The 25,603-nt window shown below is 40.3% G+C and overlaps 1 protein-coding gene across 2 annotated transcripts; it reads left to right on the top strand.

Moving 5' to 3' along the window:
• Positions 1–10,682: 10,682 nt before the first annotated feature.
• Positions 10,683–23,685, top strand: LOC113404971 (phosphatidylinositol N-acetylglucosaminyltransferase subunit A). Of its 2 annotated transcripts, XM_026648153.1 has the most exons (6): positions 11,348–11,397; positions 12,393–12,459; positions 15,060–15,192; positions 18,917–19,049; positions 20,586–20,792; positions 23,130–23,685. In XM_026648153.1, the coding sequence occupies exons 2-6, from the start codon at positions 12,402–12,404 to the stop codon at positions 23,391–23,393; spliced, it is 795 nt and encodes a 264-aa protein (XP_026503938.1). In that variant the 5' UTR covers positions 11,348–11,397; positions 12,393–12,401; the 3' UTR covers positions 23,394–23,685. The 2 variants fall into 2 exon arrangements, with proteins under 2 accessions (XP_026503937.1, XP_026503938.1); XM_026648152.1 differs by lacking the exon at positions 12,393–12,459 and having other exon boundaries at positions 10,683–11,397.
• Positions 23,686–25,603: the final 1,918 nt, after the last annotated feature.

Below are 25,603 nucleotides of genomic sequence, written 5' to 3'. Positions count from 1 at the left end.
TAGGCTACTATTGTATGTGGATATTAGTCTGATTCAGAAAGCTGAATATCACCTGAATGTAAGGACTCATGAATTACACTAGCAGCCTATTTGTCCATCCCTTTCAAACAAAAAAATTAAAATGATGGTGTTTCCGTGCAGAAGATCTGCTTCTCTTCCTTCTTCCATGTAAATCAAGAGGAATGTTGTTTAAATCAATAATTACACTGAGGTGGCTACATTAGTATAAACAAAAGGAGAATTAAACCTGCAGGAGCGGGTTTGGTTTATGTTCTCCAGGCAATGGGACTCGTCTTTCAACTGCAAAACATAATAGACGCTATCAGCTGGTAATCCATATAGATTTTGGATCCTAGCTGTGAATTACCACATGTGTAACTACGAGTGGGTAACAAGGCAAATTAATCTAAGCTACTTACATAATCTGTTCTACACTGAATGATAAACAAACCAGGATGTACAAATGATGTCCTGTCATCCATTTTTGTCTCGGCCAGCCTCCCATATCAATAGTTACAGAAAACAACAAAAGAGGTTTTAACTCAGGGGGAAAAAATCTGGTTTATATTAAGTTTAAAAGGAAACTGTTCCCAGTCAGTCAAGTATGATGGATGGTGGCAGGGCTTGGCACCCCATCTCACAATACCCTTTTTTTTTGTTTTATTCTTACCATATTTTACAATGCCCCTAATTCTTAAAGGCCCTTCATTGGGATGACCCCTCCCTCTAGTAGAGGAAACCTGGAATCTGTTTCTTCCAGACCCTGCCAGCATTTTTCCTTGGAAAGCAATGCAAGGTGCCCCCTGCTCCTCGGGGGGCTGAGAGCATTGAGCTTCTACAGAACAGCAAGTGCTGCCAGGTTTCTGAAGAGCAAAATCTAACATACTTTAAAATGTTTATAATTGGATAGGCAATGACTCCCTGATTCTACATTGTTAGATTTTTTTTAAATGTGATGTTCGGTTGTTGAGAAATAATCTAAGGTTGGGTGACAAGATAGCAACAGACCAGGAAGTGTTTCATTTAGTTTCCTGACCTGAAGAGTGTTTGATTACAGTGGTGATTCTTTCTTTATGAAGACACTAATCCTAATGTTTGGTTTATTTGCAGTTATTTCACAAGCCCAGGTGAGAATGTGATGAAGACTAAACCGATTAACCCATCACATTCCATTTATCTGAATCCATGGACACTGTTGCAGGGTAAAGTGTCTATCTAGGGTTTTCTATTGAACCCATCACTTTCGTACCTAAATTAATTTACTCCCCTGGAAAAATATATCTGCATGGCAACATCCCTAGTGGATTTCATGGAGGACTTTACTTTTCTGATAAAGAATTACTTGCTTGTTATGAATGAACCTTACTGGCGAGCATAGTGCATTACTATTGAGAGTCCCAAGGAAGTTAATTAAAAGGGGTATGGACCCTGTTGACATGAGCAGCTATTCAGAATTGGAATGGATGTTCAAACATAACTGTGCAGTATTTGTCCAGCTCTATTCTTGAGGCAAAAAAGAAATTATATAAATACTGTATTACAAAGCGGAGCTCACCAAATTAATAAGAACTATGAAAGATTTGTTTACTAGATGTTACCCATTTAATGAACTGTAACATTTTCTTTAATCAGATTACAAATGCGCTATTATCAAAAGACCTTTAAATCCACATAGTCCATCTCCAATCTGGGATTATCCTGTGTATCCTTTTAAAGAAATACTTGTTTCACTTGATATTGATTTTTTAATGAAAGTTACAGTTGAGTACTCATTCTTATCATTCTTTATAAAGTAGGTTAGCTTTTAACCAACTGGCTACATTTTTCACTTTTGCCCTTTAAGATTACATAGTTCATGATACAGTACAGTATATATACATCCTTTGAGATGGGAAATGCAGTTTGCTCTTAATCCAAGCCCTGTAGAAGACATCCAAGATGCTACAGTAAGGATTACCTCAAATGCATATAGTAGTAGTAATAATGAATTTAATAATCTTTGCACTTTCAGTTAGATAGTTGAAGGAAATAACTATAACATATCACGTTGTCACAGAGTCCTTTCACACGGCTGCTGGGTTTACACAACTGCATTCAGACCTAGGCAGGCAGTGCCTTGATTCACAACACACTTGGATCAGTAAATGTTAAGGCTCCTCTAGCTCCATCTATTGTTCTAACAGCATTTTCCCTAATTTCTAACAAACTACTTTTGTTAACATTTTAATGTGAGAACCATCTTAGAGTTTTTGCTATTTATTTTGTACTGATTTTATGGCATTAATTATAAAGATTATTTTTCTAAAGGGATGATGGCTAATCTTGGTTATTTAAATTCAAAATCGGATTTATCATAAAAATAATTATTTTGTAAGATTGGCCTTCCTGGATCTGTGCTAACATTGTTGATGCACAAATGGGGAAAAACACGTGTCCAATCTGTCCAGTGTGGGTCCAGCTCCAGGACTAGGGAGGTGGAGGTTTAGATCTGTACCCTCTCTGCAAGTTAACACACACAAAGCCATTATTAGGTGCTCTAAAAGCTCCAGTGAAGAAAATTGAGCAAAGAAAAATGTAGGCTGAATATTGGGCCAAATTACATAACAAGGCAAATTATCAGGGTCTGATCATGAAGTCTTCATGTGGGAGGACTGTAGGACTGAGCTTTTAGATTTTGGAATGGTCTCTTAATGGAAATGATGAAAGACTCCTATCTTGAGTCACTTAAAACAGGACTGCACAAAACAATTGACAGCACACTGGGGGTGACCAATCCTGCACTGGCTGGAAGCTAGACTAGGTGACCCAACAGGTAGTTTCCATCTCTAATTCCACGGATGAAAAAAAAATAGTAAGTTCAGCTGCATTAGAAACACTGGATGGCAAGGAGCTGGGCTGGGATCTGAGTTTGCAACATGGAAAGATAACTTATTTTCAGGACTCTGAGAGGGAATTTCAAACAAGAGAAAATAAGTACTTTTTTACTGGGTATATGTGTCATTTTATACATGGACTGTGCTGCTTAACCCTTTGGTTGTTTATTTAAAATCTTACACCAACATACAATCTTGTCCGGTGTCCTTGAGGTTTTATTATCTACCAAGTCAGAAGATTTACAGGTGGGATTTTAAGGAAAAACAAGTGTTTGGATATAATGTCATTATTCTTCTTAACCAATTGTTGGGCTGTGTCAAGTATCTGGCTGGCTCTCCATCTACAGCGCTGATACTCAGACCACAATGGTTCAGGAAAGAAATTAGTGAGCAACATTACCCAAAAGAACCACAGTAGTGTGAATTCATTGTTTCCTTTACTCTCTGTCTCTCTCTCTGTCTCTCTCTAAAATTCTCACAGCAAAATGACTGACCAAGTATTATTTTATGAACTACAATTGGTTAATAACATAGTAAATGCATCTTGATCGTTTAATAATTAAATCACACAGTTAATATCATGTGTTGCAAAAAGTCGCAGGAAACACATTAAAGAGCCACTTGTGGCTTGCGAGCCTTAGTCCAAGTATCACTGATCTACAGAAATAATGCAGCACCAATCAGTCTAGAGCAGGGATTGGCAACCTTTGGCACACGGCCCGCCAGGGTAAGCACCCTGGCGGGCCGGGCCAGTTTGTTTACGTGCCAGGTCTGCATGTTCGGCCGAGGGATGTGCTCGCTGCTGGAAGTGGTGCGGGCCGAGGGATGTGCTCGCTGCTGCTTCCCGCAGCCCCCATTGGCCTGGAGCGGCGAACCGCAGCCAGTGGGAGCCGCGATCGGCCGAACCTGCAGACACGGCAGGTAAACAAACTGGCCCGACCCGCCAGGGTGCTTACCCCGGCGGGCTGCATGCCAAAGGTTGCCGATCCCTGGTCTAGAGTGTTACAGGAACCTATTATTCTTACACTTTCAAGAATTGCTAAAGTGGACAGTTTCCTCTCTCCACGTCATCTCAGGCAGAAATGCCAAAAATCTCCACTCTCAATTACTATAGAATATCTCCAGCCAGAGACACAAAACAAAAACCAAGAACAGTTTACCCTTCACTTCAGAGTAGAGGCACAAAATATCAATTACCTCTTCACCTCAGAGCAGAGGCAAAGCTATCACAGACCAAAAAAAACTATTTTTTCCTCATATGGCTCTCGGTTGTTCTTTGCTACTTCCTGCTCAGCTTCACCTAACAATCTTGCTCTATACCTGGCATTTAAGGCCCCGATACTCCATTGTGGGACTATTCACAGTAGTAAAGTCGAGCATATGAATTTAAGTGTTTACAGAATTGGGGCCTAAGCCAATCTCTATAGGGCAGAGCCCATCAGCTTTCTTCAGTCTAAGGAATTAACTTCTTTGATGCCAAACTCTGAGCACAGTACGTACAGCCCATCACAACTCCATTTGGTTTCATATGATTCTTTATTGGTGCATGTTTGCTACAGTGCTGTAGTATAAATGTCAGGAACATCACCACTTGGTAAATTACACTTATTTTAAAATGAAATAATATGTATGGTTTAAACATTTGTCTTTTGTTTGTTAAATGTACATATGTGTGTGCATACAGAATTAAACAAACTATATATATAATAGTATATATAGATTTTATACATTTAATTTAAAAAAATGTATTGTGTTCGTTAAAAGAACTATGCAAAGCCTGTAGTGCTCCAGTTTAGAAATATAAAAAATCCACCAGAAATCTGTCAGTTTTTGCTCAAGACAGGCATGTACTAGTGGTGATGTTACACATCAGGATGGAGGAACAGTGGCAAAGCTGTGGGGGAGAAAGGAAGGGGGTAAACGGCTAGCCCGAGCTACACTTGGTATAAGCCAATACTAGTAATTCTTCACTTTCAAGAGCCCTGAAGTGACCCCCTTGAGGCAACATGACATCCAGAACTGAATCACATGAGTTGCTTTAGTCTTCTCCATCTTCCCTAACACAACCTCTGGACTGCCTTAGGGAGCACTCCTAAAGAGAACAACAAACCCAGCGTGCTACCTTCAAGAACCAGGGCAAGGAAGGAATAATCCCTTTGTTGTTATTTTAAACTCGATGTTTCCCAGCCCTGTGCATACATCCTATTCATTGGCACAATTAACAGGAGTGAAACAGCTTCACTTCAGGTTAGGGCAGGTTAGAAACTGGATCTCCCCACTAGCTATTGTTAAAAAGGTTTAAATGTGAACAATCCAACAATATGGTTATGGACAAGTGGGAAGTGCTCCATCTTTGAGGAGTGGATAGGGGACGAGGAAGCAGGTATGGCAAGAGGATTTAATTTTTGTTAGAAGCATTTTTTGGATAAGCCTCAGGACTTGCTTGTATTATTTTAAATATATGGTGGAGTTGCACTGTTCTAGGGTTTTGACCTATGGCCTTATGATTGGCTTTTTGGGACCTCCAACTTCAATATGTGTGCATATTTCCAGGCTATTTTGTAGTGGCTGGGAGTGGAATGGGATTGCTGGTATCTGGAGGCTGAAGGAATGACTGGTTCTATATCTAAGCATTTCTAATGTGCAATCTAGGTGCCAAATTATCAGTAGTTAACATCTAGGGATGCAGGCAGGAAAACTTAGCCAGAATACTCTTCCTGACTTCTTTTGAAAGGACAGTCCAGTGTTTTGGATCAGCTGTGGCAAAGGCTCTATCTCCTATCTAGTGTTCAGATAAATATAGTGGGCCCAATGATCATAGCTGCTATGGCAGGTTCCTGAATAAAAAGATGTCTCTGAGAGAACGTGGGCCTATCCCACTGAAGGTTTTGTAACTCAGTGTAAGACCCCTGAGTGGCATCTTTTGGATCTGGTGTTGCCGAGGAGTCAGCTACAACTTGCAGAGCACAATAATATACAGTCTTCAGCCCATTTCACTTAGGGTGCTGCATTGTATGCCAGATGTCATTTCACTGTGAATTTTCTCAGGCTGAGATATAAAGAACTGCAGTACTCCAAACAACAGGTGACAAACATATAAACTACTGTGGCCAATCAACATCTTAAAAGGATTAGGAGTTTTCTTGATAGCTGGTGATTCTCCGGGATAAGCATGATCCCAAGGCTGCATACCAACAATGCCAGAGATACGATGAGGTGTAGGTGCTGAATAGAACCTTTAAATGATTACCTCCTTCTACTAGCATTACTTTGGTCTTTCCTGAATTTAAGACAGTTAGTTTTCATTCAGACAATCACTATGCTATCTGTGACCCAATGGTGTCTTCTGTTGGAAGGATACAGATATCTGCAGGTCAGAGGCATATTGGCATTGCAGCCTATGTCATCTTGCTATTCTATCAAAGATTTGCACATAGATATTTGAATAAAAACAGGACTGAGCTCCGAGGGATTCCACAAGTCAGCACTCTTGGCAAGGAGCAGTAGAGATTCTTGCCATGGGTGGTGGTGGTGTGGCCTGGTTGGTAGCAGCTGACTCCAGGGCAAGTGGTGTGGGACATCAGAAACACACATTAGTTTTCCAATCCCTTGGGATTTTATTATGAGTCTTGCGATTCATGGTGCGTTTCTTAGAGCCCCAGCTCCCGGAGTCAGGTGAGTGTGTTAGAGTCCCAGCTCAGTAAGCTTCTAGCCCTCCTGGCTGCAGAGAAAAGCTCGAAGAGGCGCCCGGCTGCCGGCTCAGAAAGCCGGGCAGGACCACAGCCCCCCCGCAAACGCTCCCCCATACCCAGACCCCTCCCGGCGCAGGCCAGGGGGGCGAGTGCTCCCGCGTTCGCACGAGGGCATGAGGAACCCCCGGGCTAGTGCGAGGAAGGGGTTAAAGGGAAGTCCAGGCACAGAGCGCCTCAGAACGTCAGGGACGCCACGCTCCGCCCCCTTCCCCTCTCCGCGTTCCAGGCGGAACCGAACTGAAGCTTCCGATTGGCTGCTCTGCCCCGCGTGACTTGAAGCTGCCCTCTCAATTGGTGGGCTGCTCAGGCACTGCGGCAGGGCGGGGCTGTTGTCTAGGCGACGGGGGCGGGACAGCGAGTGGCCGCCGCTCCCTCCTTCCCGGAAATGGGTGGACCCGGCCGGCGGCAGGTACGTGAGTGACTCTGCCCCGCTCCCTCCTTTGGGCCGGGCCCCCCCCCCCGTGGCCCCCCCGGCTGCGCCGGCGCCGCCGAGAAACCCCCCCCCCCCCGGACCGCCCCCCTCCCCGCGCCGCCCCCGCTGGCTGCAGAGCCCGGCTGGGCGGGGGAGGAGCTGCTGTCACTGCCCCCCCCCCAACGCTGCAGCCTGGGCCACGATCCATCCCCTTGTGTGGCAGCCCCGTCCCCTGCCCGCCTGCTGCCCCCGGCCGCGCTCTGCGGGAAGGCGCGTCTCTCCCCGGTGTAGTGTAAGTACAGCGCCAGGCGCGGCTGGGTTCCGGCCCCCCCCCCCATAGACACACATTGCAGCTGCGGGCTACTGCTTGTGCAACGGTGTTTGCTGCACTATGGTAGGCTTCCGTCCCGCAGAGCCTCTTAATGTGACGATCCTCTTACAATGCGGTAGAGGCTCAAGGTCATTAACGTTAGTGGTTCATGGGCTCCAAAGTTGCTAATAAGGGGGGACTCGATGTCACATGTTTTTGTCAAGTATCAGAGGGGTAGCCGTGTTAATCTGAATCTGTAAAAAGCAACAGAGGGTCCTGTGGCACCTTTAAGACTAACAGAAGTATTGGGAGCATAAGCTTTCGTGGGTAAGAACCTCACTTCTTCAGATGCAAGTCTTTTCAGCTGCACAGAGCTCTTCTTCAGGTCTGGGAAAGGCACTCAGAGTGTTACCCCTAAATACAAGGCCGAACAGATAGTTTAGCATAGATAGTGCATATTTTAAGGGACCATTTCCAATGAAGTGGCCTGTTAATGCCTCTGTAATTATAGGGCAAAAAGGAGGGGTTAATGGGTTACAGATTGTTGTAATAAGCCATAAATCCAGTGTCCCTGTTCAGTCCATGTTTTTTAGTGTCTAGCAAAGTTATGAATTTAAGTTCCTAGGCTCATCTTTTGAAGGTGTTGTGTCGGCTTCCTTTGAGGATGAGGGCTGATGAGTCAAATGTAGAGTGAGCACTTTGTGAAAAGTGTTCCCCCATGGGTAATACAGTGTTTTTGTCTTTTATCATTTTCCTTTGTGAGTTCAATTGAGAGTATAGTGATTGGTTTCACCCATATAGTTACTATTGGGGCATTTAGTGCACTGGATGAGGTACACCACATGTTGTGATAGGCATGTGTAGGACCCATGGAATTTGAAAGGTGTGTTCTGGGGGTATTAATCATTGTAGCAGTGAGATAAGTCTGCAGGTTTTGCATCTGTTATAGTAGCAGGGTTTGGTGCCACTTTGAGTTGGTGTAGCTGGTCTGTGGGGAGCTTTCTTCTGATGATAAGCTTGGAGAGATTGGGGGATTGTTTGAAGGCCAGAAGAGGGGGTTCGGGAAATATTTCTTTCAGGGTGGGGTGCCCATTGAGTATGGGTTGTAATTGTTTGCTGATACCCCATGTGGGTTCCAGTGTGGGGTGGTAGGTAACAACTAGGAGTGTGCAGTTGGAAAGGGGTTTATTTTTGTATTAAAGCAGGTTCTTTCTGAGTATTTGGGTAGCCCGTTTAATGTTGTGATCTACTTCTCTAGAGTAATGTCTGTGTTTGGTGAAGGTGTTTTTGAGTATGTTAAGGTGTGTATCTCGGACTTTCTTCTCAGAGCATATTCTGCAGTATGTGAGTGCCTGGCTGTAGATAAGTTTCTTGCTGTGTTTGGGGTGGTTACTGGATCTGTGAAAGTAGATGTGGGGATCCGTAGGTTTCTTGTACAAAGTTGTCTGTAGGGTTCCACTGAAGCTGATTTTGGTGTCCAAGAAGTTTATGCTGTGTGGGAGTGTTCCAGAGAGAGTTTAATGGACGGGTGTTGGTGGTTGAAGTTGTGGTGGAAGTCTGAGGGAGTTTGTCATCTATCCAGAGGATGAAAATATCATCCATGTATTCAGGTATATCATTGGTTTTGTGGTATAGCTCAAAAGCTTGTCTCTCTCACCAACAGGAGTTGGTCCAATAAAATATATTATCTCATCTACCTTGTCCCTCTAATATCCTGGGACTGACATGGCTGCAACAACACTGCATACACGTATTGAAAGTGCAGCATTTGTAAACCAAGACCTGGACCCCGTGTCTGGAAGATGTACTTTCATAAAAAAAAACTTATTGGGCATGATGCAGGTATGGCTGTGTTAAGTTTTGTGGTCTGAGATACAGTAGTCCAGACTAGATCAGTGGTTTTAAACCTTTTTTCATTTGTGGACCCCTAAAAGATGTTAAATGTAGGTGCAAATCCCTTTGGAAACCTTAGACATAGTCTGTGGACCACAGGTTGAGAACCACTGGACTAGATGATCAAGTGGTCCCGTGTGGCCTTCAAAACTATTTTAGGTAGGAGTTGCCTCACTTCATTTTATGGACATGTAGTAAAATCATATGATGTTGGTCAGATTTCTTTAAAAATTGTTATGCAAGAACAGAACCTATGGCAGTACAAAATATAGCCCTAGTCCTGCAAAGGAATCTGCAAGTGTGGACACCCGTATGGAGTCCCTGTGAAATTAATGAGTAACGTGTGTGGACTCCTTTACATGACAGGAGCCAATGATATGAACATATGGGTCAGAAACTCAGAAAACTGACTAGAATTTTTATGGTCATTATAGTAATTATCCCTGCATTGTGAAAACAAGTGTATGGTATTTTACAATAATTAAGGCCTGGCTTAAAGAGCTTAAAAAAGATAACATATGCTTACAAGGGTGGGAGGAACTCTTCTTAATACAAAGTGTAAAGAGTGAATGCCAGGACATGAGATGAAAGGACAAGTCTGAGTTTTTACTTTAAGATAGTGTGATAATGATCCTCTTCTCTTAATAGGACTGTAACTCTGTGTGTGTGTGTGTGTGTGTGTGTAACATATATACTGGTATATAGTATACTGTACTCAATAGCATTACGTTAATGAAAGGTCAATATACATTTTATAAAATGTGAAATTGCTTAAAAGAATGTGGAACATGTTGCTGCTGTAATAGTGGCTTTTATAAAATTAAGCACTTTTATTGGTCTTTTATTAACACAGTGTCTAAGGCACATTGGTAAGTGCTCTGTTGGTATGAGACTGTAATTCAGTACTACAGTATTGCATATTATTCTTCAGCTTTTATTGCTAAGCAGAGTTTTGTGGCAACTATATAAGTGGCCCATCAGCCTGGTATCATCCCTGCTTCCTATCCACTGTCCTGTTTGGTCACAGAAAACTGCAGAAGAGATCTGGGGTTCTGTCTTCCTGCCACTCAGAGCCAAAGAACACCTCTATCTCCTTGCTTGATGGTCCATGGGACGAGGAGACAGAGTCACAAGAGGCCGTGGAGCCTCACAAATTGATGAGGGAGGTAGTTACTAAAGGTAGAATGTGGCTGGGAAGGAGGGTGGGTTCTATTATAGGTGGATGGCATAGAGCTTCCCAAAAGCTAGCGCCAGCCCTGCAGAAACTAAAATGCTGGTATTGCTGTAGCATGAAGGGCCTTTTAGAAGTGACAGTCTTAAGCCCTGCTTCTTTACGTGTTTGGCAATAATTTTTTTCCCCCCACCGTCTTAGGTAATGAGCAGATCCAAATCTACAAACTGGCTGGCTACCAGAAGGACTGATTTCTGAACTTTTTCTAAGTATGGCTTGCAGAAGAATAGGAGGCCATGGACACACTCTTTCTCCAGCTTCCTCTATTAACTGTGTAAAAGCCCTAGCAACTGGAATTCGAACACATAGTATATGCATGGTATCTGATTTTTTTTATCCAAATATGGGAGGAGTGGAAAGTCACATCTACCAGCTGTCACAGTGCCTAATTGAAAGAGGGCACAAAGTTATAATTGTCACCCATGCTTATGGAAACCGAAAAGGCATTCGTTACCTCACCAATGGTCTGAAAGTTTATTATTTACCTTTGAAGGTCATGTACAATCAGTCTACAGCAACAACGCTCTTCCACAGTCTGCCTCTGCTCAGGTACATATTTGTGCGGGAGAGAGTCACCATAGTCCATTCCCATAGTTCCTTTTCTTCCATGGCTCATGATGCACTCTTCCATGCCAAGACAATGGGACTACAGACAGTTTTTACAGACCATTCTCTCTTTGGATTTGCTGATGTCAGTTCGGTGCTTACAAACAAACTTCTAACTGTGTCACTGTGTGATACAAACCACATCATTTGTGTCTCTTACACTAGCAAGGAAAACACTGTACTAAGAGCAGCACTGAATCCTGAGATCGTATCTGTCATCCCTAATGCTGTTGATCCCACCGACTTCACTCCAGACTCAAGTAGAAGGGATGATAGTACAATAACAGTTGTTGTTGTCAGCAGGCTTGTTTACAGAAAAGGTAATGAGGTCCAAACTGTAAGTTGCTTTTCAAATAATTTTTTTCTCATTTTTTTTTTAAATGGGTGGTAAGAAATGTTCAGTATTTAAGCAACTGAATACAGATGCCATATCTGTGACAGAAGGAAAATGCGTTGAATCTGAAACAGTTGTTTCACTCATTTCCCTCTTTCCACTTCCATGTATTAAGTCTAATGGCCTGATCCTAAGGGGCTTAACTCCTATTGACTTCATTGGAACAGAAGCTGGCCCTGAACAGCCAGCCATGTGAGTCACCAAGTGACTGAGGGTACTCAGCAGCTGTCATGGAGTCACAGGGTCTGTCCTGTGCCCCCAGCCTGTCTCCAGTGCCCTGGAAGTAACCTATGTAGTGTGCCCCCAAAACCCACACAGTTCCACAGGGGAGGCCCATGGCCTTTAAGAACCCAAGACTGGGCCTTAAACATCTGTGTTCACTGTCTGTCTCCATGCCTCCCTGCAGGAAATCCAGCCAAGCCAGACTTCTGTGGGAGGTTGGTACTGGGGTACAGGGGAATGTTCTTGTTGAAAGAAAAATTAAACCTACGTCCACTGATATTTTTTTAAAAATTCTTTGGTCTTAGATTTTGAATATATGTACACTTCAGTCAGATTAATTTAAAGTTTGGTCTTGTACAGACTCTACAGTAAGGTCCCATTTCTACAGTCACACAGAACCCCATTGAAATCAGTGGAGCTCCTGGCAGGCACAGTGCCGTCCCTGCACATTGTCAGGATAAACACACATTTATTATGTCCCTTTTTAAATAGAAAAATAAATAACTATATGAAACTACTTAGGTCCGACTCCTATAACAAATCCTGACTGGTTAAAAAAAAAAAAAAAGTTTGCACTTTTTCCTCTTTAATTGTAGCAATGAGCTGATATTTAAGCAAATAAGCACTGTAATCTTAAAAACCTGAAAGTGAAGCTGTTTAATAAGTGAAAATTGACTCATTTGATTTTCATTGCCCCAGTAGGTAGAAATGGAAGGAGTAAACAAAGAATATAAACCAGTGATACTCAGACTGAGGCTCGCGAGCTGTAAGTGGCTCTTTAATGTGTCTCTTGTGGGTCTTTGCAGCAAATGATATTAAAACACTGTGTGACTTAATTATTAACCAATCAGGATGCTTCTACTATGTTATTAACCAATTGTAGTTGATAAAATGTCAGTCATTTTGCTGTGAGAATAATTAATATATATTAAAAAAAACTAAATAATTTGCCTGTCATACCATTTAAATATGAATATGTATTGCTATAATAAAAGAAACAATGAATTCACATTAGCTCTTTTGAGTAACGTTGATTGCTAATTTGGTTCCTGAACCACTGAGGTCTGAGCATCACTGACATAAACTGTGAAAAATTTAATTTTTTTCACTTTCCGTAAGCGTAGGTGGGGCTGGTAACAGAGGTAAAGAAATCTGTTTACTACATAATTTTTAATTGACAGTTTGCCCTTAATTTCTTTTCTTCAACAGAATTTTAATGTTTATCATAGGGTTTTGTTTTCAGTTGCTTTTGTTTATAATACTTGTAGAACGAAGGAAGAAATTTCTTGATATTATAATAAACCTAAAGGTTCTAAACTTTTAGTTCAGGTTTTACAAATGCTATGTAAAATACAGCATATTGGAATAACGTAGCGTTGCTGAGTAACTCTTAATATTCTGATCATTCACTCTTTATCATTCAGACGAATATACAGACAACATTCTAATTCAGGCTAATATAAATACATATAACTAAAAATAGTTAAGCTACCAATAAATGAAAAATATTGTCTTAATTGAATTCATAAATATTTTTATGGCTACCATGAATTTTTTCTGTTGGAAGGTGGGGGAAGGAACAATATGAGGCACTATTCGAGCCATTAAAACAATATGGCCATCACAAGCATTCAGTGTGATGTTAATGGCCTAGTTCCTTTCTTTCTTTTTAAAAAACAACAACAAAAACAAACCTGTTGTGGGAGGGACTTGTGGAGATTTGCTCCATAAGGATTCCCTCCTGAAGTTTCTCCATTGTCACCTTATCAGGATTTGTTCCCCTCCTTTGCAGAAAATGGCGCAGAACCTTTAGCTAAGCCTGGGGGATCCTTGGGAAGCCAGGGATATTCATGTAGCTTTCCTGTGCCTCTGTACTAGGGGCAAAAGACATATCTGGCTTCAAGACTAAGCTTGATACGTTTATGGAGGGGATGGTATAATGGGATAGCCTAATTTTGGCAATTAATTCGTCTTTGACTACTAGAGGTAAATATGCCCAATGGTCTTGTGATGGGATGGGATGTTAAATGGGGTGGGATCTGAGTTACTACAGGGAATTCTTTCCTGGGTGTCTGGCTGGTGAGTCTTGCCCACATGCTCAGAGTTTAGCTGATCACCATATTTGGGGTCCGGAAGGAATTTTCCTCCAGAGCAGATTGGCAGAAGCCGTGGGTTTTTTTCGCCTTCCTCTGCAGCGTGGGGGCACGGGTCACTTGCTGGAAGATTCTCTGCACCTTGAAGTCTTTAAACCATGATTTGAGGACTTCAGTGGCTCAGCACAGGTTTGATACAGGAGTGGGTGGGAGAGATTTTGTGGCCTGCATTGTGCAGGAGGTCAGACTAGATGATCACAATGGTCCCTTCTGACCTTAAAGTCTATGAGTCTATAGTTTGGCCTCCCCCTCACCATGGCTTCATAGAAGCGTGGCTCAGTCAGATCAGATGTAGGGCATACAATTTGGACTGAGATACTGTTTGAATGTAAATCACCTATCTCTAAATTTAAGTACTGAGTCTTTTTTTAAATATCATATCCGTATGACCAGTTTTAACTCTATGCTAATTAAAACATTAGAATAATAAAACTGTAGTTTTAGTTTCATTCTTTATTTCTGCTTTTAGATTCCTTTTGCTAGTTGATTTGGGGTCCAGTACTTACTTTATAAAGAGATCCTGGGCTGCCCAGAATCTCCACAACATTGCATGCTTAGGTTCTGCCCCTGACATACCCTTCCTGTCCCCAGCCATCCACCTTGTACGAGGACTTGCAAGGGGGACCTCAGAGGAAAGCCTACAGCTGTCCTCCTCAGTTCCTGCACCAAGGGAGTTCTCATCTGACCAGAACTGGACCTTTTAGGGTCCTTTTACTGGTAAAAGAGGTTGGAGCTGGGGTGAGAATCTCACCCATTGACTTCATTGGGTCTACTGATGTGACTAGAGTTGCAGGATTGAGTCTTTGTCTTCTGCTTTTTTAGCAAACTGTGTTCATATCTCAGTTGTGGCACTTGGGGTTTTGATGCCTCGTGCAGTAATTTTGTGTAAAGTTGAAAATGGTTATATGCTTAAAATGTCAATTAGTTTGAGGCCCTAAATTTGCTTTAGATTTTTTTTTTTAAATCTCCTTTGACAAGGAATGACTTTTTTTAAAGTGCTAAGCAAAGAGGATATGTAATTTAAACACTTCTTACACTCTTGCATTCTGCTAGTTCATCAGTTTTGATATTTTAATAGACAGTGATGCAACCATTTTTCAGAGACCTCTGATTTTGACACGTGTGAATAGTGTTACAGGAATGGATGGCATCAGAAAGATAAGCTCTAAACACTCAAATACAATAATAACTGCTCTACATTTTGTATTTTTAGGTATAGATTTGCTTAGTGGTATAATTCCTGAACTTTGTCAGAAATATCCAGATTTACATTTCTTAGTTGGAGGAGAAGGACCAAAGCGAATAGTTTTGGAAGAGGTACGGGAAAGATACCAACTACATGACAGGTTTGTTCTGTGTGTTTGTGGTTACAATGTAAATATAAAAAGGAATATGCTGAAACAATGAGGGGGTGGAGGGGAGCGGGTAGGAACACAGATTGAACAAGAATAAGCAGACTCTTGCAAATTTACACCCTGATTCTGCAAGTTGGCTTGTGCAGGCAGATCTGTGCCAAGCCCCAGTGAGTTCAGTGGGACTCTGCACAGGCATAAAGTTCTGTCCACACAAATCCAGTTGCCGGATCAGCATGTTAGAGTCCTAGCCATCTCAAGCAGTAGCATACAGTGAAATAAGGTGTCAGTGATTAGGTAGCTGGTTTGCTGCGACTGCTGCTTATCAAGCTGACCAGTACTGTTTTATTGTGCTTCCCCATCTGTGTACCCCACCTGTTGTCTCATTTTATACTTTGACTGTTGGCTCTACGGAGCAGCGACTATCTGCTTGGCATTGTACACACACATAAACACAGAGTGTCCCTGATTGGCGCTTCTAGGCACTATTGTAATAAAATGATAAATTAATAGAGGTAGGATATGTTTCCATAGCAAATATTGGTGTGAGTTGGCTCCTCTTTTTTTGTGTGTGTGTGTGGGGGCGGGGGGGGGGGGGGGGTGAGTAGAGCTTGTTTTTCTATTAGACAACAATATGGGTTGCTGGTTCATTGTTTCTGCATATAATACCAAGCAATAGTGCAAAAATCCCTGAAGTTGTTTTTCTATCTTTGTCCTTTTATAAAACAAACAGAAATGAAATCCTCACTGGATTAAGATACTGTTTTCTACTTAATTATTTACACTGCACTTATTATTGATGTTTTGGCATATTCAAATTTACACACTTGAAAAACTAAAAATAACTTTTCATTTTCCAGCCAAAAATTTAGTGGGTTTTTAAAAAAAGCCTGTCTCTATATATGAAAACTGTACTAGAGGGTTGCACAGTTCATTGTTTCTGGGGGTTCAGCTCAGTGCACACCCAGAGGCTCCTTTCATTCCTCCAGCCCTCTTTCCTCTTCCCCCCCCCCCTCCATGTGCCACCATTCCATCCCCCTCTTTCAGGGCCTCCCTTCAACTCTTCCCCCCTCCCCCCCCCATGTCCTCCCTCAAGGCAGGGAACTCCCTACAACCTGGCACACCTTCCCTCATGGCTGGGGCTCTGTGCGCCCTCCTACCTGGGTCCACCATTCCCATGCCAGAGGTTCTGTGTGTGCCCTCCCTCCCCCCTTTATTATTTCTTTTCTCTCTGAGGGAGAAATAATTCAGGGTGTCAACATGTCTCTCTTCTGGTTTTCCTATTTCCCCCCAAATCTAAAGGGTTCCTCCCATTGATGCCTAGAACACTCCCTGAAATTTTGGAATTGATTAGATGTTGTGTTGAAAAGTTACTGGTTGGCCAGTGGATATGAAAAAGCGATAGGTATTTTGTTTCTCTTTTTAAATCTACTGTACATGTGCAGGACATGCTTTCCTAAATACACCTCTACCCCGATATAATGCGACCCGATATAGCATGAATTCGGATATAACGCGGTAAAGCAGTGCTCCAGGGGGGCGGGGCTGCGCACTCCGGCGGATCAAAGCAAGTTCGATATAACGCGGTTTCACCTATAACACGGTAAGATTTTTTTTGTCCCCAAGGACAGCGTTATATCGGAGTAGAGGTGTACTTTTACTAGAGATGTGTATATCCCTGTTATGCATTACAGACTTCAAATATCTGTCTGATAATTACCCAGAAGAAGCCATTTTGATTTCTTTAGTGTGATTTTATAACTCAGAAAAATATTTTCAGACTATTTCCTGTTTTGCATTTCATGTGGGGCACAATTTTTATAGTCTCATAGATTATTTTTTTTTTATATATATATATATATAATGGCTAGAAAGGTCTATCGTGAGTCATGTATTCTGGCCTTCTGCGTAACACAGGCCATTGAACTTCCCCTGAATTAATTCCTGTGTCAGGTCCAGTAGCTATTTAGAGCATATCTGTTAGGAAGAAAAATCCTACCTCCTCTCTTGCCGACATGATCTATCCTGAATACATTATAACCGAGGACTGTAACATTTCAATCATGCAGATCTTTCTACCAGGTTTCAATAATACCAACTAGGTCAAATTTATGCTCATAAATGATCACCTCCAGTTCCTCTTGCTTATTACCTAAGTTCCTAGTATTCATGTATAGGTAATGAAAGTATTTCTTCTCTGCATTTACCTTGATTAATTTTATTCTTGATATCTTGATTTTGTGCTAAATGAGTTCTCATTTGTTCTCCCTATTCACCCTACCTTTTTGTTATTAGTTTAACACCTTCCTGACTAGTCTAGCCAGCCAATCCCCTGGAAGATGGAGGCCATCCAAATTGCATGGCCCCCTCTCCTCATAGAAGGTGATCCAGTTTTCCACAAAACCAAAACCCTGTACTTTATGCCACTTACCTAGCCAGCGGTATCCTTCCAGAATCTTTTGTTTGCTGTCTTCCTTCACTCAGAGGACTTCCTTCCTCGCCTTCAGCACCTTTCTAAATTCTCTAAAGTCATTTATAATCTGAGTTATCACATGAAGCAGTGTCAGTAGTGTAGATATGCACCATCGCTAGTGGAGTCGTGCCTGTCAACTGCAGAAGCCTATCTAATCTTGCAGTCACATCTTGTGTCTTAGCTCTGGGAAGACCGCATGCCATCCTGTTGTCTGCCTGTCTCTTGCGGAATGTTCTTTCCATTCTGCAGCATAGAATCCTCGACAAAGATCATCTGTCTTCTTTGCATGTTTGGAGATCTTTGTGAGCAAGGGGGATTTTCTTATGGGTTGGGGTGAGCAGCCATTCTCAAGTATGTCCTGTATGGTCTCCATTCCATTTGACTTGCTGGATCTTCAGACACACTTTGTACTGTGTCCATGCTAAGAATCTGGTAATGATTGGCTATTTCTAGTTGTATGGAATTCCTTGTGGTCCTTGCTCAGTTGGTCACAGTCTGTCCATCTTCTTTTTCCTCCAGCGGTGTAGAATGCTGCTTTGTTCTCTTGCCCTCTGGTGGTTACCAGCTGCCAATACGGTCTGGTTTCCGCTCTTTCTGGTTCCTTGGTCATCAAATCCTTCTTGAACCTGGGATGGTGATACTTTCAGAGTCTGGTTGTCCAGGTACTCAGCCTCTCAGATATGCAGTGTCAATACCTATTCTTTCAAACCATGGATCTTATCTTCCAACACAACCTCTAACTTCCACCTCAAACAAAGTCTCTTTTGCTTCAGGCAGGAAAGAAAACATGGCACATCTGTTGCAGGCCACAGCCACTTTTCCATTGCTGGTGGTCATGGTATTGAATGTAGAAACATACCTAGAAAGAGAGCCTCTCACTCTCCCTGTAGAACTTCCCTGTTTGCTGCACTTGTTTGAACACGGGAGACTGGTAAATTTGGAATATTAACCAAATAACACAATCTTCCCTTCTTAACCTAGAAAACATGGTAGAAATATTTTAAAGGCAATTGCCATAAAACCTCAGTTTTTCAAACAGTTTGGTTTTTCTTTTCAAGCTAAATACAGAGGCTTAATTTTTTAATCAAAGTTTAAAGAAATTGGAATAAGATAGTGTCCACACTGCTTTAATACAGTACTATGTATACGCTGTAAACTGTATGTTCCAAAATATTTGTGTAATGTTTTGTAGCATTATTACAGTATGTGAAACCAGTGTTTATCTTTTTCTTTAACTATGGGCAGAGTGCGTCTTTTAGGGGCTTTGGAACACCAGGATGTTAGAAACGTCTTGGTCCAGGGACACATTTTTCTCAATACTTCTCTCACTGAAGCCTTCTGTATGGCAATTGTGGAAGCAGCCAGTTGTGGTTTACAGGTAAAAGAATCTTTGCTGTATAGAATGCATGCATACATATTTTTACAATGCTTATTTTCATAATATATGCTTATAACAGTGCATTTCATCTGAGGATCTATAAGCAGTCTACCAAGGTGGGCAAATATTAATCCACATTTACACATCCTCTGGAAACTGAGACAAAGAGAGAGGTTAACTGACTTGCTTAGCTCCCAGAGGAAGTTCATGTAGAGTTGGGAACAGCATACACGTCTCCTAACTCCCAGTTCTCTGAACTAACCAAGCTGCCTCTTCAAAATGCTGTTCTGTATGTATTTTTGGAAGTGTTTTTGGCCAGTTAACTCTGTCCATGGACAACTATATCTGTTAGACTTTTGCCTCTACCTTCCATCAGCAATAGGTATTTGAAGAAAAATGTTTGGTGAATATGACCGATCTTTTGGTTAATTCACGTAGCCTTGAATGAGCCATTGTTCTTATCACTGTTCTTTGGCTGACTCAAGAACTGATATCCATTTCTTAAGTCAGCTGAGGAAGTATTTACTCTGTATAGAGATTTCACATAAGGAGGAAAGAGGAAAAGAGATCAAATACTGGGACATTCTTGGTGGAATCCCTTGCTGGCTTGTATACTTTTGTGAGTGTTATGAATCCATGTTAGTGTTGTAAGGGTTAAAATAGCAACTGAGCAGAGTCATGCTGTCAGAGATTCCATTCCCAAGTAACTTTTTAAATATAGAGGCTGTCTTGGGCATAGAGAAATTTAAATGATGGGGACTGGAACCCTCTGCAGAGACCCATGATAGTAGATTCTGCCTGCTAGCCTCACCCCTCTCTCCAGTCCCAAGTCCCAGTACCCATTCCCTTTCCACTTGCTGCTTGGGATGAGTTCTAAACTTTTTTATTATTATTGCCTAATAATAACAGACCTGACAAGAGTTTGTGTTCTACTTCCTTCCTTTTTTTTTATGTTTAAAAAGTTTTTTTAGATTAAAATTAGTATTCCAAAACTTTCAAATATGTTATGTTCTTGTAAATGTTAGTGACATAGAAGCTCAAAAGTGTGTGTGGGAGACAAAACAACCCACCCTTTTTAGCCTACTGGCCTTTTTCCCTTGGGGATGGTGAAGGTGAGGGGGGCACGAAAGAGGCAGTGGGGAGGGAATCCAAGCCTGATTATACATAAGCATTTGTGTATTGTGACAGGCACCTTTGGGAAAGATAATTCCCTTCTTTGAAAATTTCTGTTATACATAGTCCTTTCTGCTTCTGTATGTGAGGTCCCTTTGATATCCAAATATTGATTCTGAACATCCCACCGCTAAGCTACTGTACTAACACCTCTTCTAGGTCCAAGACCTATAGTTGTCATGCAGATTAAACTTTTTGAAGTCATTTGATGTTGTGCCTGGAAGGCACCTGCAAGGTTGGATCCTTTGTTTTGATCTAAAGTACTCCTGTTGAGCAATTTTGTCTTATTACCAGTATAGCTGTATTTTAGTGAGTTATGTTATGCAGCATGCATACTACTTAATTGTTTTGTTGCCTCCAAAGGTTGTGAGTACAAGAGTTGGTGGAATCCCTGAGGTGCTACCAGAAAATCTTATCATCTTATGTGAGCCCTCAGTGAAATCTTTGTGTGATGGTCTGGAAAAAGCTGTTGCCCAGATCAGGTCAGGAACACTACCAACCCCAGAAACTATCCATAACAAAGTAAAGACATTCTATACATGGAGGAATGTCGCAGAGAGAACTGAAAAAGTACGTAGACCTCTACTTCTGACTGTCTTAAAGTGTGATTTTACTCGAAAAGTGACTCTCTACAAGTAGCGTTGTGAGATTGTGTATTATTTCAGTGATATCCATATCAAATGTGCATGGTTTAACATAAAAAATGAATGTTTTCTCCGCCAACTACTAGCCCTGTAAATTCACACTACCACTAGAAAATCAAACTGGATTATTTCCTTGTTATGCACCATTACCATCAATAAAGATCCAGAAGTGCAGATAATGCCCTCAATTACGTCTGTGCAACCCCATTGTTTTCAGTTGGTTTGTGCACATATAACTGTTTGACCTTGGAATTGGAAAAGGTACTGAACAAGTCTGATACACAAGAAGGAATAGAATCTGTCTGTCTCTGTTGGCTCTGCCAGATTAACAGAAGTAAAACTTAGTGACTAAAATAAGATCTTAACATCTTCAGATACAATCGAACACACACAAGTTAAGGATATGTTGAGTAAGAAGTTGCCATGTTTTCACAGCCACTTATCAGAGTAGAACTGTACTTTACATGTTAGTATTTTTTTTACATTAGTGACAAACTTTACCTGTTATAGATAACGCAGTTATAACTTGTTGCGGTGAACACCTCCAGCTGACACTTCTAGAAAAACTGATTTTGGCCTCAAAGGGGTTGGAAAGAGATAAAATAACATGCAACTTAATGTCAGCTTGGTTTAATAGAATAATGATATTTAAAAAAACAAATACAACCATAAGATTGTGAATTGTATTTCTCTATCAATTTCTTTTTAAACTTTACTGTTTTGAATGTTTTAACTTGCGCTTTAAGAATACCTTGTCATGCTGAAACATTCTTATTGCACATTGCTCCAATATTGCTGTTGATGTCAGCTATGTTGGTTAACTGTTGCTGCATAAGGAATACTAATGTTGCAGCTCCTGTAAGAATATAGTCTTTTAATCAATAGTGGAATAGGAGATTAAAAAGGTTGTATGTACCTTTTAAAAAAAACCCAACTATTTGAAGTGTGATTATAGTTAGTTTGGTTTAGTTTTTAGGGAAGAGCTAAAAGAAACTGGATTCTAAACAAACTAGGAAAATGTTGGGATGAGTAGAAGAGTCACATTTTTCAGCCATGAAACAATACTGGTTATTTGCAGAACTAACTTCACTTTATCTCTGAAATAACTGGTGCATGATAGTTGCATCAGGTTTTCAAAGACATGGCTTTTGGGCTATTTGAAAACTTCCGTTATCTATATGTTGAAGGTATTTATAGTGCTGCCCTTTTAGTATAGCACCATTCTTTAAATAGCAGTTTTGAATAATAGTACTCACTAAAAAGAAAGTTAAGTCACTTATATATTGTCAAGCCTATTCTATTATTGTATTAGTAACTCTTACAAAGTTATTTTTCATCAAGAAAGCTATAGATTGTGTCCCATTCCTACTTACTCCCTAGCTGCAGGTACAAAGATTAGAATTTAGACAGCCCTACCTGATTTGCTTGGATGAACAAAATCTTTGTGCTGCAAATCAAGTAGTTAAATCACTATGGTTTGTTCCTGTAGTGAGAGTGTGTGTGTATAGACATCTACGCACACCCCCTTTACTTTTAATGTAAATATATCAAAAGAGCTTCAGACTTCCTCTCATAAAGAAAAATAGAATTTCTGATAAAATGGACTCTGTGTTCAGCATTCCGGGATTCCCACATATTTTTGTGGGCAGGGAAAGTAATAATCTTTTCATTATTTATCATGTTGAAGTGTGAGTGAATAGAGTTTGAGTCTGGATTGGTAGACTTTCATGGAAAGTTAGTTTTTTTTCTAACTGGAAATCCTCGTTAAATAGATAAGTGTCTGATCCTTTTTGAATCCCACTAAGCTCTTGCCCTTAGTGATCTCTTGTGATGATGAGTTCTGCAATTTAATTAAGTTGGGAAAGGTATTTCCTTTCCATCAGTTTTAAATCTGCTGCCTTTTTGTTTGACTATCCCTTGTTCTTGTATTATGAGAGGCTGAATAGTAATGTGTGATCTTTCACTCCTCTGTGCCATTCATGATCAAGTTACACACAATAATGTTCCAATCTTTTAAATCTGTCTTCCTGTGGAAGTTTTTCCACCTCTTTAGTTATTCTCATTGATTTTTTTTTTTTTTTTTAAAGGACAGTCTTTTATATGTAAGAAACTATTTTTGTTGGACACTCCCATCTAAGTTTGGAACAGGATCATTATTATGTGCAGTACGTAGTAAAACACAGTTTTGCCTAATCTTCAGAGATAATACATCATAAAGATTACTCGGCAAAATTTAACTCTTTCCTCATTTCCCCTCTTTCAGGTGTATGACAGAGTTGCAGATGAAGTGGTATTACCAATGGACAAGCGGCTTGACAGACTGATATCTCACTGTGGCTCAGTGACTGGGTGTATTTTTGCTCTTTTTGCTGTATTAAGCTTCCTTTTCCTGGTATTTCTGAGATGGATGACTCCAGATTCCATTATTGATGTTGCAGTAGATGCCACGGGTCCTAGTGGAGCATGGACTCAACAGTATTTTCCTAGTAAAAAAGGAAGTGAGAAAGAAGAGATTTTAAACTGTTAAAAATGTTTTAAGTGGGGAGACCTTTGCTGTCTAAAAGGTTTTAGTATTTGCTGATAGAATTAATTCCACAAAGAGACATTGTTTTTAAACTCTTAAAAGCTTTCCTAAATTGTTGGAAAGAAACTTGGTAAAATGTGCTACCTCAAGTTAGGATTGTGCCAATTAGTTTTGGGGAAAGACTTAAACATATGCAGTTTATGGACATAATTCTTTTGCACTTATACTTAAAGTAGTGAGGAAAATGGTAATATGCACAGTTCAGGTGTAAAACTACCTTCAGAGAGACAAGAATACCAGATTTCATCTGCTACTAGTGTTTTATACAGAGAATAAGCATGGATTTTCATGGCACCTAGGGTACCAAAACACAAAATTAACTAGCTTTAGATGGTTTTTTGCCAACTCCTAATATTTGTATTGATGTATTGGAGACCTGTGAAGAATTGGCAAAATAAAAATACCTACCCAAATCAATCAAAAAGTGATATGTGAAATCACTTCTATAAAAACAAGCACATTACCATATAGACTTTCAGCATCTGATGTACTGCTAGCCAGCTCTTGTCCTACCCAACTGTGTCCCCTAGACAGACACTTCTGGCTGCACAAAACTAATTTTGAAAGGGTTCTTCAATGTTCTGCCTAAATGTGATCAGTATCTCTCTGATCTATCAAAACTCCATTATAGAATTTTTTTTGATATCTTAGAAAATGCTAAATACTGCCTATTTCACTCTTACATGGAAAACTAACATTTTATTGTGTTTGTTTTAAAGTACTCATGAAAGTGAGGGAATTATATTATTTTTAGAAACCAGCATAATGCAAAGGCACAAGCTTCCAAGAATAGCTCAGGCCTGCCAACATGGTAACTTCTGTTTGTGTGAGAGATGTAGATAAACATCCACTAAGGGCTAGATAAAAACTACTAATTTTTGTTCATTTATGACATCAGTTGCATTTGAATTCATCTTCAGAAGAGAAAATGTTAAATGTCATGACACCTAGACTGCACCAAAGATATTCTTAAATGAATCCAGTAAGTTAAATCTTTCTGGAAAAAGTTAGTGGATCTGGCCAATAGATTTGCATACTCCCTGTGAGGTGAGAAATGTGGTCCCTTGCAGTCATTGGTTCTCTAGCCCTAATCTAAGTAGTCTACACCTATATCAATCAGAAAACAACTTTGAACACATAAGAAGTAAGAGAAGAGATGATATTTCACATTCCTGTAAAGCAACTCTCTCAGGATGTTATCTGTTGTATGCACTGGATTAATTTCTTACTATAGCATTGTTTTAAACTTAAAGGATTTAACAAAGCTGTGCATAATGAAACTCCCCATGATATAATTGTATTCTGGATGTGCAATATGCAAGATTATGTTTTCAGAACTTTGCAGGATAACTTAAAACATGCAACTAGTCAATGTTTTGTACAAACATCTTCTAAAATTTAAGTTTATTTTGCTGTGTTGGGGTGCAAAGGTGATAATTTTTTTTTTTTAAACTAAATCTGTTTAACAGTATTTTAATGAAGCACTGATAGAATTATGAGAGGCACACTGTTTACAAAGTCTAAGATTTAGTTTCTTCTGTTAGAAAAAATGCTCAGCTCTAGATATTTAACATACAGTAAACATTATACATTTGAACATTTTTTAAATGTTAAGAAAAAAGTAGAGATTAAATATTGTAGTACTACAGAGATTGATAAAGTGGGTACAGTTGTAGGTAACACTTTACTAAGGAGAATTTCGTAATTTTTAAAATATGGTGCACTATTTATTTTTTGTAAAAACAACTTCTAAAAAATCACTGATACCATTTCAACTTAGTTTTGCAATAAGTATTTTTGAAATGTATGTTGATTTCAGTTTTCTTTCAGAACTTTTCTGTTTTGACTGCCAAAAGCATATAGGAACTCATGTAAAGCATACAGAACTCATAAATTATACAAAACTCAAATGTAGAGTAGAAGGAGAATTATATATCATATTCTTTCTTGTGCCAGAATATTACACGCTTCTGACTAATACAATAAGGCCTTCTTATAGTCTTGTATAATTTACAGGTTACCTAAGTCTTCTATACCTTGCAATAAAGCACTGATATTTTTAGTTATAACTTGCATACCCAGACACTAGCAACGTATATGGAAACTTACTACATTGATGCTGCTGCTCACTATTCTAGCATTGTAACTAGAAC

Source organism: Terrapene carolina, unplaced genomic scaffold (genome assembly GCF_002925995.2).
Source record: "Terrapene carolina triunguis isolate 2854851 unplaced genomic scaffold, T_m_triunguis-2.0 Scaffold22, whole genome shotgun sequence".
Classification (NCBI taxonomy): Eukaryota; Metazoa; Chordata; order Testudines; family Emydidae; genus Terrapene; species Terrapene triunguis.
The sequence above is the reverse complement of the archived record's forward strand: the minus strand, read 5'-3'. Positions and strand labels throughout refer to the sequence as shown.

What these genes read in the sequence shown, in the direction of transcription:
- LOC113404971 (XM_026648152.1), top strand. Translation starts at nt 10,683, where the DNA reads ATGGCTTGCAGAAGAATAGGAGGCCATGGACACACTCTTTCTCCAGCT. An exon ending in AGATACCAACTACATGACAG is followed by an intron (nt 15,193 to 18,916) that starts GTTTGTTCTGTG and finishes AACTATGGGCAG; the next exon opens with AGTGCGTCTTTTAGGGGCTT. An exon ending in CAGCCAGTTGTGGTTTACAG is followed by an intron (nt 19,050 to 20,585) that starts GTAAAAGAATCT and finishes TTGCCTCCAAAG; the next exon opens with GTTGTGAGTACAAGAGTTGG.